The sequence below is a fragment of the Saccostrea cucullata genome, unplaced genomic scaffold, assembly GCF_032062105.1.
Source record: "Saccostrea cucullata isolate Sc308-1 unplaced genomic scaffold, CSIRO_AGI_Scuc_v1 ctg4927, whole genome shotgun sequence".
Lineage (NCBI taxonomy): Eukaryota > Metazoa > Mollusca > Bivalvia > Ostreida > Ostreidae > Saccostrea > Saccostrea cuccullata.
Window position 1 is genome coordinate 28630 of NW_026930647.1, and position 14103 is coordinate 42732.

Consider the following 14103-nt stretch of genomic DNA (forward strand, 5'->3'; position numbering starts at 1 on the left):
CGACCTTTCTTGTTTCTTGCTCTAGAGGGATTTCCCTCCATTGTTGATTGTTTACTAGTTACATCGTTAATATACTTTCCTTCTTTCACAAAAGATTTCCAAAAATTATAAATACCGGATTTTATGGTACGAATAAACTATTTCCGAATATGAGTACGAGTTATCTCGCCTTGCTGAGGATCGGAGATCGTTAAATATAGTTCGGATGAAAAAGAAAATCGAAAAAACGCATCTACAATGATGGTTTTAGGTTTTATATAATTTATACTTCCGGTACACATGTTTTATACCGGTACAAACTGATGCAACATTTGTGAAAGTATTCCTCGGTTATCTAGCCTTGCGATGGTCCATTCCTCTTAAATTTCTCAAAATTAGCAGGTTTGTATCTTGTAAAAATAATCAAACTTTTTAAAATGATGTAAAAAGGCCAAGTTTCCGTGTATCCGTTTCAATGCTCAGTGACGTAAAGTATGGTTGAATTCCTAAAGCATGTACTTTCATTTTGATTCTTTATATTTTTTTTGTTGCTTTAATTATTTTTTCTTTGTGTCTGAAAGCAATTAATCTAATATTTCAAAACATTACTGGCAACTAGTATTTGAGCTACATGTTAGCTGCAGATCTGTATGGAACCAGCTGCCAGAAGACACCATCACCACGACCATGTCCCTGGAGTCCTTTAAGACCAGGATTCAGGGATATAAAGCACCGTAAATGAAGCAGGACATGTTTTAATCAGATTTAAAAATTGTAAATAGACGCGTGGACTACCCCACACGTACATGTTTTTAATCAAAGTGAGAAAATGCTGCAGCAGCGGCCCTTCACTTCATAGGAAGAAGAAAACTTTATATGCTTGAACTATCAATTCAAATATTACTCAGTTGATGGGCAAGTGTTCCTAGCATACATGTATGCTGTTGACTTCAGGGCTCATTGTTTTCTCTTTACTTCAACAGGGTTAGAGATTGATTCAGTGCTTCAAGTCACACTAACTTTTAGATTGCTAAATTATAATGACCTAAAAAATTTTGGTCTTCATTTCAGAATTTCTGGTCGCCATTAACAAATACTTCTCTCACCATGGCAAAAACATATACAACAAAAAGCAATATTCTTTGATTCCTTTTCTATAGTGAGATATACCTGAAATGGCACAGCCTGTACCTTCCACAAATATAAGTTTTCCAGATGAGGAGGAGAAGGTCCTTAAGTACTGGAAAGAAATTGATGCCTTCCGTACATCATTAAAACAGTCTAAAGGGAAACCCAGGTAATGAGGTGGAAAAGAATATTAAATGATTTAATTTGTCTCTCTATGGACACTTAGGAGAATTTTTATCCAAGAAATGTCATATGTCAAAGGTGGTGAAAAATCAATTCTCAACTGGGACATGAACCCAGGGCCTCTGGCATACAGTGGCAGTGCTGTAACCACTGAGCTATATATTGAGACCCAAATATATTGACTAACTAGTGACACATGTTCAAGAAAAAGTTCAAAGAACTGTGTACATAAGCTTCTAAATTGAGTTAAAACCCAGGGTTCTAAACCCTTAAATTGATAAATAATAACAAATTTAAATTGTGGAAACTTAATAAGAAAAGTTTTGTTTCAAAATAAGAATGAACAATATTCAGCACAGGCAATTGATGGAAAAATAATTATTACAGGTACACGTTTTATGATGGGCCACCATTTGCTACAGGACTGCCTCATTATGGACATATCTTGGCAGGAACAATAAAAGACGTAGTCACCCGCTGGGCCCACCAGACAGGCTACCATGTGGAGAGAAGGTTTGGATGGGATTGTCATGGTCTCCCAGTGGTTAGTACTTAATATTCTTAAGGCTTAATTGAAACTAAAATTTTAAAAATGAACTGACTCATTTTTTTTAACCCCCAGGGAGAAATTATTTTTTATACATACTAGAGAATATGCTTTCAAATTTTATTATTCAAATTGAAATTTTCAGAGAAAATGATTTTTTTACCTAGTGTTGGTACGAAGTGTTGGAATATTTAAATCTTTATAATAGGAGTATGAGATTGACAAAACATTAGGGATCAAAGGGCCAGAAGATGTGGAGAAGATGGGGATAGCAGCTTACAATGCAGAGTGTCGCAAAATTGTCATGAGATACTCAACTGAGTGGGAGGTGAGATAGGTATAAATTGTCATGAGATACTCAACTGAGTGGGAGGTGAGATAGGTATAAATTGTCATGAGATACTCAACTGAGTGGGAGGTGAGATAGGTATAAATTGTCATGAGATACTCAACTGAGTGGGAGGTGAGATAGATATAAATTGTCATGAGATACACAGCTTAGTGAAGGTGAGATAAATTATCATGTAATTTTCTGCTGAGCTGGAGGTGAGATAAATATAAAATGTAATGAAATCATCTTCTGGGTTTAGGGCTGTGTATTGAGCAAAAAATTTCGATACGATACGATACAATATTTTTTAAAGTGATATCCGATATACTGGATTCTAAAACAAGTCCATCAAAAAAGGCTTATTAATCATTTAATGTATGGATTTCATAAAAAAATTTGTGTTTTATTACCCATTTCAAAGTTCTCATCAAATAGTCAATAAATAAAACACTTCCAATCGAAACTTTTAATGACTGTAAAATCAACATGTTAAAATAAAATTGTTATGCAATTTATAATAACTATAAAAACTGTGTTATTTCTTTAATAAATCTATGATTATTGATTAGTTTTAATTCAAAAAAGTTAAATATAATCTTTGCTGATTAAAATTCCCATCTTTTTAGCAGAATTAGAAGAAAAACTGCTTGTCTGATACGTATTGGAAGTAATTTTTCGATATGATTTTTTTCTTGAATATCGATACGTATCGATACATTGATACAGCCCTATCTGGGTTCAAGGTGAGATAAATCAAATTTGTTGGGATGTATTCTGCCGGTTGGGAGATGAGATATATGCATATTCAAAACTAGAATGATATTCAATTCCTCCCTGCACAATTAATTATTACTTAATACCAGTATTAATTAATTATTAAAAATTATACTACTGTACTTTGATGGTCATTGTAGGAGATTGTGACCCGGCTTGGACGCTGGATTGACTTTGAGAATGACTACAAAACAATGTATCCCACTTTCATGGAGAGTATCTGGTGGGTGTTCAAGGAGCTGTACAATAGTGGACTAGTTTACAAAGGGTCAAAGGTCATGCCTTTTTCTACTGCGTGTAACACTCCTTTGTCAAACTTTGAGTCGGGACAGAATTACAAGGATGTGGTGGATCCAGCAGGTAATTTTTTTTTTGAGCAACAATATTAGGCAAAAAACAACAAAGATATAAGAAAGGAAAAAGAAAAAGAAAATATATTACTTTGGATATATATGTAGATGAACTTGTTGGTAGATGATCTGAAAATTAATTTACATTTTGCCTTTTTTGTTTTATTTTGCAAGTTATGCTGATTTTAAATATTAAAAAAAAAAAAAACGAAAAAACAAAACAGCGTTTTAAATCTAAGCTCTATGTATTTTTGAAAAGCATTTTAATCTTAATTTTAGTCATTGTGAACTTTCCCCTACTTGATGAACCTGGAGTAGCTGTCATTGCCTGGACGACAACGCCTTGGACATTGCCTAGCAACTTGGCTGTGTGTGTGAATCCAGAGATGATTTACGTAAAAGTCAAAGGTACATTCTCTGAGTAATAGTCTATGTAGCTAATACATGTAATATGCTGAAGATACTTACATATATAAACTCCCATTTTGTCATAATGATATGGCTCTAATAAATTAAAATTTTTGTTGTTGATAGATAAAGCCACAGGAAAGGTGTACATAATGATGGAAGCTAGACTTGAAGCTTTGTTCAAGAAAGAAGATGAATACACAGTTTTAGAAAAGTAAGGATTTTAATCAGTACATAGAGGATCTTGCTAACGAGGTCAACCGCAAGAAAATGCATCTGAAAAATGACTGATGAGATGTTTCAGATTTAGCTTTCAATTACTTTAAAAGCAGAAATATTCCTGGAAAAATAAATTTCATTTATAGTGTTTATCACAACTATCGATCAGATTATTTGTATGAATGTATATATGAAAAGGGGATTCTTTTGAAATTCAGCATTTACAGCCCATATCCTTTCAACCCAAATCAATGGAATTTTAGCTCTTTCATGGAGAGACCTATAGGTCATTTTGTGCATGTGTTCTTGCTGTCCATGTTTAAGTGTAAGGCAGATTACATGTATTTGAAAACTCAGACTATCATTCATTATTTTCACAGATTTCAAGGAAAGAAGCTGGAAGGCAGAAAATATGAACCAATTTTTCCATATTTCAGATATGTGAGTACCATGCCTTGGTATTTCCATATGCTCTATCCTTTCAATCTTGAAAGTATCATCAATTGAATAACTGACAAATAAATAATGAACTGCTTTGAAGGAAAGACTATTTTTGTAATAAACTTACATGTATGTATGTATAGATGAATTAAATGAAAGTTTTTGATCCAAATTTTAAAAATTTGATTGACCTGTAGATGAGAGAGAAGACTGACGCCTTTAGAGTCTTGATGGATGACTATGTAACCGCTGAGAGTGGTACAGGGGTTGTTCACCAGTCACCATACTTTGGAGAGGTACTTTAATTTTTGTCTTGCATTGTGTTTATATTCTATTTGTAAACATACATGTAACTCAGTCTCATTTTAAATAATGGATCTTTTTAAAATGATGAATAAATCATAAGTTGCATATAGTATCCCCTGTTTTCTAACAAGTATACTTTTTGTAAAAATTTGTAAAGATGTGGTAGTTCAAGAATGTACATTGTATTTTAGATCAATGTCATTCCCCTGTTTATATTTGCCTGTATGTTTGCAGCTGCAAATTTGGTCAGAGCTTTTAATGAAATATGAGATAGACACTATGTTTTAATTATTGAAGGTTAAGGTGTAACAAATGAATGTCAAGGTTACATTTAGAGGTGAAAGGTTATATATATTAACAGAATCATAGGAATTGCCAATGAAATGATGTATAACAAATATACAGGTATTAAGACATTTGTTTTTGTTTTTGACCTGTATCATGCTGTTTTGTCCTCCAGGACGATTATCGGGTGTGTTTGAGATATGGTGTCATCACCCGAGACATGAAAATCATATGCCCTGTTGATGCCTCAGGAAAGTTCACTGAAGAGGTCACAGACTTCAAAGGTCAATATGTCAAGGTAAGTTAATTTTATTTCTTGAATTATACACTACATATATTAACTATAAAGAGTTAAAGCATTTATTTATTTATTTGTTTCATATATATCTGCGAGTTCATGAGGTGCATGGACTGCAAGTATGTAATTTTTGCAGGAAATTGAAAATACACATACGTCTACCTGTATATGAATAGGCATTGAGTCTTTAATATTTGTAGTGAATTTGTTTTGATGTGTTGCTGTTCTTGTATTGTAGGATGCAGACAAAGCAATTGTGAAAAACCTGAAACAGAGGGATCGTCTCGTTCATCAGTCCACATTTAAGCATAGCTACCCATTCTGTTGGAGGTACAAGCTCAAAATGTCACTTTGTTTTAAATTTTTGTAGTGGATCTTTCAAAGCATGAAAAACGTGTACTTTGTCAGAAAAAAAATGTTTTGAAATTAGTTGTTAAAGTACAAATGAAATGAAAATACACTCACTGACTAGGTATGATCTTATATAGGATATTGTAGCAATAACTTGGAATCTTTTATTCAGGTCAGAGACACCATTGATCTACAAGGCTGTGCCCAGCTGGTTTGTGAGAGTGGAACAAGCAACAACACAACTTCTAGAGAACAACCAAAAAATATACTGGTCAGCAAATAACCATTTCATTTTTCATCGAAATAAAATTACCAACTACCACATAGTATAGGAAAACTCCTTTAGTACAAACACGAATATTGTGAATTCACGGATATAGTGAAGTTATTTTGGGTCCCCAGCTATATACACGGATGTAACGAATTACTAAATAGCCCGAAGTAATTACACAGGTCCCAGTTACTTCGTTATAATTGAGTTTTACTGTATACATAAAACTTTAATTTGCTTCTCATGGATTAAATCAGTTAAGAAAACTTACATATCTTTTTTTTTCAGGGTGCCAGACTTTGTGAAGGAGAAGAGGTTTGCTAACTGGCTGCGGGAGGCGCGTGATTGGGCGATATCACGTAACAGGTACTGGGGGACACCGATCCCCCTCTGGATCAGTGAGGATGGGGAAGAGGTAGGATTTCGAATACAGAAATGTCTTTTATAAATGAAATACAAACAATTATAGCATAGCTTGTGGGGCAAAATTGGACAAAAAAAACCCACTTGAACTTGACAATTCTAAAAAGGAATAAGAGAAATTTATGTCATTAAGAGTTATCTCTCTTATTAGAGTATCAATGAACCTTAAAAACCTAAGAGATTTGTCAAGATAATTACATTATGGCATGAGAATTCTGATATCCATTTTTTTTTCTAAAAAGACTCATGAAGTAGCAAAATTATTACTGATTAAGAAACTTTATTGTAAAAAAGATGTTCTGATGTACACTGTATGCCTTTTAAAAAAAAAAAAAGTGCTTTATTTTGTTGTGTGAATTTCAGATTGTGTGTGTTGGGTCTGTGGAGGAGCTGAAGAAGCTGTCTGGTGTAGAGGTCAAGGACCTTCACAGAGAATCGTAAGGGAGATTCTGTCATTACATTCAATAGTCACATAAAGGAACTGTAGACACTTTAAGGATCACAACCCCTCTGCTCACTCATACAAAATATTTTGTAACTCTTATGGTTTTTTGAAGAGAAATGAATTAATTTTGTTGAATAAAATACAAACAATTATAGCATAGCTTGCAGGAACAAATTGGACAACAAATACACTTCAACTTGACTAATTTTTAAAGGAATAATAGACATTTATGTCATTAAGAGTTATCTCTCTTATCACAGTTATGATGAACCTTAATCAAATATTGTCAAAAAAAAAGCATATGTTTACTTTATACAGAGAACTGTGATGCATTCCAATTGAATAGAAATGGAAATAAATAAAAATTATTTTATTATTTAGAAGGAGAAATCTACCTGAACATTAATTGAAACCATGTGATTTTTTCAAATTAAACAAATTTTTGTTAAGAGTGGATCATATCACCATTCCATCTAAGATGGGAAAAGGAGTTTTGAGACGCACCCTAGAGGTGTTTGACTGTTGGTTTGAGAGTGGGAGCATGCCCTATGCCCAAGTCCATTACCCGTTTGAGAGGAAGAAAGAGTTTGATGATGCGTTTCCTGCCGACTTCATTGCAGAAGGAATAGACCAGACCAGGGGATGGTAATTCTATAATGAACTATACAGCAAAACTCCTTCAGTATGAACACTGATATTGTGAATTCACAGATATAGTAAAATTAACTTTGATCCCCAGCTATATAAATTTAACAAATTCCTTATATGGATATACGGAATTATGAATATAGCGAAGTGATTTCACAGGCCCCAGTGACTTCATTAAAACCAAGTTTTACTGTATTCAGTTTTCATGATTTGTTATATAATACCATCATTTGTAAATCTGGACATTTAATAAATTTAGTTATAATTAGTATTATAGAAGCTATTTCTAAAGTAATATTTTGAACATAAAGATGTTTTGCTTCTTTTCTAGGTTCTATACCTTGCTTGTACTCTCCACACTTCTGTTCGGAAAGCCCCCATTCAAGAATCTCATCGTCAATGGAATAGTGTTGGCTGAGTAAGTTATTCTAAAAGATAAACCCCCCAAAAAATTCTGGGATACATCACACATACATAAACATAAATGAAAAATCATTGTAAAAGTTTTGTGTCAGTTTGTGCTTTCAAACTCTTTGTTAGAGACATGGATAATATACATTAAAAATTTAAAAATACTTATACTGATATGAACATTGAACAATTCAGGGATGGAAATAAGATGAGCAAAAGATTGAAGAACTACCCAGATCCAATGCTGATAGTCCACAAATATGGTGCTGATGCACTCAGGTAAGAATATAATCAGTCCAAACATCTGGACTCTTCTGTTTATCATTGAAAAGGGAAAAAATGTTATAAAGTGTACTGTAGGTTTAAAGGACATTTAAGTTAAAGTTGAAAAGGTAGTTAATAGAGATAAATACTTATTTAGCCTGTATGAAATTTACTTAATCTGTAGGTCGTGAATTACATGATTTAGAACTGTATTCCTCTTTTTATCTTTATACCTTTGTGAAGTATTATTGTGTTGGTGTGAAACTACACTAACTAGATTTTCATTACTGTAGTACCACAAATTTTCATGGGGAGAAAATTTTGACAATTTGTCGAATATTTGTGCTCTTACACTATTTCTGTTTGTGAATCTTTGCTGTACTGTTTCAGATTTTCATTATATCTGTCTATAATTCCTGGCTGTACTGTTTCAGACTGTACTTGTGTAACTCCCCCACTGTGACACTACTGTAGATTTTCATTATATCTGTCTATTATTCCTGGCTGTACTGTTTCAGACTGTACCTGTGTAACTCCCCCGCTGTGACACTACTGTAGATTTTCATTATATCTGTCTATAATTCCTGGCTGTACTGTTTCAGACTTACCTGTGTAACTCCCCCACTGTGACACTACTGTAGATTTTCATTATATCTGTCTATTATTCCTGGCTGTACTGTTTCAGACTGTACTTGTGTAACTCCCCCATTGTGACACTACTGTAGATTTTTAGCTCTTCTGAGCCAAAGGCTCAAAGAGCTAATGCTATGGCCATTTGTGCGGTGTGCGTTAACTTTTTAGAATATGGGCCATAACTAAAGAACCCTTTGGCCAATCAGTACCAAATTTGCCACAGGGTATCCTTGGCCCAAGGGCTACCATTTATACTAAAATAAGGGTTGGGACCGTAAAACAAGGGGAGATAATCAGGAAAACAAAACCAAAAGTACTAGTTGCTAAAAAATCTTCTTCTCCAGAACCGCCAGGCAGATTTTCACCAAACTTACATACAAGGATCAGGATATGTTGAAGATTTAAAATTGTTCAAGGCATGACCCTGGGGCAAAGGGCGTGGTCTCAAGGTCACTTTAAAGTTGACCTAAATTTACAATTAATAAAAATGTTTATATTTTGCTTACTATAAGGACTAGGATCATCAAATCTTGTAAGTTGATGCATCTTAGGACTTCACATCATGTTAACTCAAAAGTAGGTCACGGTGACCTACTTTTTTAATTTTGCGGGCATTTGTTTTCAAATTGATTTGAAGGCATATTTTGGACACTTTAAGGCCTATGATCATGAAACTTAGTCAGTTGATGCATCTTGGGTCCTTGAACAATGTCAACTTAAAAGTAGGTCACCGTGACCTACTTTTTGAACTTTATGACTTAACCTTTTTAAAACATTTAATCCCATTATTTCAGGCACTGAAAGGGTTAGAATCATCAAATCTTGTAAGTTGCTGCATCTTGGGACCTTAAAACATATTTAAGAAAAAGTAGGTCACTGTGACCCACTTTTAGAATTTTGCAGGCATATGTTTTCAAATAGTTTAAAAGGCATATTTTGATTACCTTCAGACCTAAAATCATCAAACTTGGTCAGGAGATGCATCTTGGGACTCTGAAAAATGTCGACCAAAATGTAGGTCACGATGACCTACTTTCGGCATTTTATGGCTATATTTAAGTATCTTAGGTATTTATTGGCTTAGAATCATCAAACTTTGTGAGTTGATGCATCTTGGGTTTTCGGAGAGTGACGACCAAAAATTAGGTCACGGTGACCTACTTTCGACATTTTATGGCTATATTTAAGTATGTCCGGTACTTATTGGCTTAGAATCATCAAACTTTGTGAGTTGATGCATCTTGGGTTTTCGAAGAGTGACAACCAAAAATTAGGTCACGGTGACCTACTTTTTCAACATTTTATGGCTATATTTATGTATCTCCGGTACTTATTGGCTTAGAATCATCAAACTTTGTCAGTTGTCTTGATGCATCTTGGGTTTTCGGAGAGTGACGACCAAAAATTAGGTCACGGTGACCTACTTTCGACATTTTATGGCTATATTTAAGTATCTCCGGTACTTATTGGCTTAGACTCATCAAACTTTGTCAGTTGATGCATCTTGGGTTTTCGGAGAGTGATGACCAAAAATTAGGTCACGGTGACCTACTTTCGATATTTTATGGCTATATTTAAGTATCTCTGGTACTTACTGGCTTAGAATCATCAAACTTTGTCAGTTGATGCATCTTGGGTTTTCGGAAAATGTCGACAAAAAAGTAGGTCATGATGACCTACTTTTGAATATCTCAGGTATTTATTGGCTTAGAATCATCAAACTTAGTCAGCAGATGCATCTTTGGACTCTGAAAAATGTCGACTAAAATGTAGGTCATGGTGACCTACTTTCGACATTTTTTGGCTATATTTAAGCATCTCTGGTACTTACTGGCTTAGAATCATCAAACTTTGTCAGTTGATGCATCTTGGGTTTTTGGAGAATGTCAACCAAAAAGTAGGTCACGGTGACCTACTTTCGACATTTTATGGCTATATTTAAGTATCTTAGGTATTTATTGGCTTAGAATAATCAAACTGTGTCAGTTGATGCATTTTGGGTTTTCCAAGAATGTAGACCAAGAGGTAGTCCTAATTGGCTAAGAATCATCAAACTTTGTCAGGTGATGCAACTTTGGTCTTAGGATACTTAGGGTTAGAGGCTTCAAATACAAGTGATAGGTTGTACAATTTATCAGAAGAGCGATTCAAGGCCCTTGGGCCTCTTGTCATTATTTCTGTCTTTTATTCCTGGCTGACCTGTTTCAGACTGTACCTGTGTAACTCCCCCGCTGTGACACTACTGTAGATTTTCATTATATCTGTGTATAATTCCTGGCTGTACTGTTTCAGACTGTACCTGTGTAACTCCCCCGCTGTGACACTACTGTAGATTTTCATTATATCTGTCTATTATTCCTGGCTGTACTGTTTCAGACTCTACCTGTGTAACTACCCCGCTGTGACACTACTGTAGATTTTCATTATATCTGTCTATAATTCCTGGCTGTACTGTTTCAGACTGTACCTGTGTAACTGCCCCGCTGTGACACTACTGTATATTTTCATTATATCTGTCTATTATTCCTGGCTGTACTGTTTCAGACTGTACCTGTGTAACTCCCCCACTGTGACACTACTGTAGATTTTCATTATATCTGTGTATAATTCCTGGCTGTACTGTTTCAGACTGTACCTGTGTAACTCCCCCACTGTGACACTACTGTAGATTTTCATTATTTCTGTCTATTATTCCTGGCTGTACTGTTTCAGACTGTACCTGTGTAACCCCCCGCTGTGACACTACTGTAGATTTTCATTATATCTGTCTATTATTCCTGGCTGTACTGTTTCAGACTGTACCTGTGTAACTCCCCCACTGTGACACTACTGTAGATTTTCATTATATCTGTCTATTATTCCTGGCTGTACTGTTTCAGACTCTACCTGTGTAACTACCCCGCTGTGACACTACTGTAGATTTTCATTATATCTGTCTATAATTCCTGGCTGTACTGTTTCAGGCTTTATCTATGTAACTCCCCCACTGTGACACTACTGTAGATTTTCATTATATCTGTCTATTATTCCTGGCTGTACTGTTTCAGACTGTACCTGTGTAACTACCCCGCTGTGACACTACTGTAGATTTTCATTATATCTGTCTATAATTCCTGGCTGTACTGTTTCAGGCTTTATCTATGTAACTCCCCCACTGTGACACTACTGTAGATTTTCATTATATCTGTCTATTATTCCTGGCTGTACTGTTTCAGACTGTACCTGTGTAACTCCCCCACTGTGACACTACTGTAGATTTTCATTATATCTGTCTATTATTCCTGGCTGTACTGTTTCAGACTGTACCTGTGTAACTCCCCTGCTGTGACACTACTGTAGATTTTCATTATATCTGTGTATAATTCCTGGCTGTACTGTTTCAGACTGTACCTGTGTAACTCCCCCACTGTGACACTACTGTAGATTTTCATTATATCTGTCTATAATTCCTGGCTGTACTGTTTCAGGCTTTATCTATGTAACTCCCCGGATGTGACACTACTGTAGATTTTCATTATATCTGTCTATAATTCCTGGCTGTACTGTTTCAGACTGTATCTGTGTAACTCTCCCGCTGTGACACTACTGTAGATTTTCATTATTTCTGTCTATTATTCCTGGCTGTACTGTTTCAGACTGTACCTGTGTAACTACCCCGCTGTGACACTACTGTAGATTTTCATTATATCTGTCTATAATTCCTGTCTGTACTGTTTCAGACTGTATCTATGTAACTCTCCCGCAGTGACACTGCTGTAGATTTTCATTATATCTATCTATAATTCCTGGCTGTACTGTTTCAGACTCTACCTGTGTAACTCCCCGGCCGTGAAGGCTGAGGGTCTGAAGTTTAAGGAGGAAGGGGTAGAAAGAGTGCTTAAGGACGTCTTCCTGCCTTGGTACAATGCTTACAGGTTCTTCATGCAGAACGTTGACAGATATCAAACAGTAAGTTCACCATAATAGGAAGTGTTCTTATATCTTATCCAATATCTGTGATATAAAACTGATTGTCCAGATGAAATTCTCAAGTTGTGAAAGCAAAATTTTGTGCCTAAAATTTTCGTCTTGGAGGTGAAGCATTTTTAAAATTTTTGGCTTTTGGATTATGACTATGATAAATTCATTGTTTGTCGATCAACAAAGGGACTGAAGATTGGGAGAGTTACTTTTTTTAAATAGAGTACATCTTTTTTTCTACCAAGAAATACATGTAAAAAATATTAATACTACTTTCAGGAAGAGGGATTAGAATTTTTGTACAATGAGAACAAGATGACTAAACGAGCCAACTACAAGGACAGGTGGATTATGTCACTAGCTCAGTCACTCATCAAGTTTGTCAGGGTGGAAATGCAAGGTATGTTTAAGATAAGGACATCATGATATGGCTCTTGGATATTCTTAATCAAAAGCAGAGCTTCAGTATTAAATATATGCATATTTGTAGACCTGCTACTGTGATGTATTTGGATTGTTGTATTTTGATAATTATGTTGATTTCTTCGTCAAAAATTGAAGCTTGTATATGTACAATTACTATCTTAATGAAAATGTTAAATATCAAAATTAACTTTTTTTTCATACATCTTTAAATTTCATAAGGAAATCTTACATGAACTCTGTACATAATTATGGTGAAGAGTGAGTATGATACACTGTTATCATGGTAATCAGCTATTATTTTTATTTTACAGCCTATCGCCTGTACACAGTAATGCCTAGACTTGTCAAGTTTGTAGATCAGCTCACCAACTGGTATGTCAGAATGAACAGAAAGAGGCTAAAGGTGAGGATTATAGCAGGGAAAAGAAAACGTCTGTAAAAAAAAAAAATCATATTTTTTCATATTCTTGAAATATATAAAAAGGGTAAAAATGGCAATATTTCACAGTGTATCTGTGTTAGCATTAATGATTTACTGTCGAATTTGAATAGGAAGCACTCTCAGTTATAAATGTTTAAATACTGTTTTCTGTATAACAGGGAGAGGGTGGCCAAGATGACTGTAGGGAGGCCCTGGAAACTCTTTTCTCTGTACTGATGACCATGATCAGGCTTATGGTGAGTGGTAGTGTGTTTATTATCAACAATTATATCAGTTGCTCAAAGTTAGATTCACAAATACTTCCTTCCAGGATGTTCAAAAGACTGGTCAATCTATATTGGAAAATGATTTATTAAATAGACATGTTCAAGTGTACATTCATTTTGATTCATCTTTAAGATTTCCCTAAAATTATGTATAATTTTTGATAGTAAATGATGGTAATCAAATACACTTCAAGTATCAAATATTTATTTTAAATCTATTGCAGTCTCCGATGATTCCATACATAACAGAGCACATGTTCCAGAACCTGAGGAAGCTGATAGACCCTAGTCTGTGGGAAAAAAGGACATACGGG

General features: G+C 34.7%; 1 protein-coding gene across 1 annotated transcript; it reads left to right on the forward strand.

Annotated features, from left to right (window-relative positions):
* Positions 1 to 257: 257 nt before the first annotated feature.
* Positions 258 to 14099, forward strand: LOC134229434 (isoleucine--tRNA ligase, cytoplasmic-like; the record flags this gene model as incomplete). Its single annotated transcript, XM_062711188.1, is given in 23 exon segments — positions 258 to 381; positions 1140 to 1276; positions 1678 to 1834; positions 2046 to 2165; positions 3083 to 3302; positions 3572 to 3700; positions 3827 to 3914; positions 4300 to 4360; positions 4558 to 4656; positions 5127 to 5249; positions 5488 to 5579; positions 5773 to 5871; positions 6160 to 6286; positions 6658 to 6731; positions 7190 to 7384; positions 7719 to 7805; positions 7994 to 8077; positions 12499 to 12643; positions 12935 to 13055; positions 13393 to 13484; positions 13682 to 13759; positions 14014 to 14074; positions 14077 to 14099. Coding segments are annotated over 22 exon segments (2397 nt in total), but the record flags the coding sequence as incomplete, so codon positions are not given.
* Between the last annotated feature and the right edge of the window lie 4 nt (positions 14100 to 14103).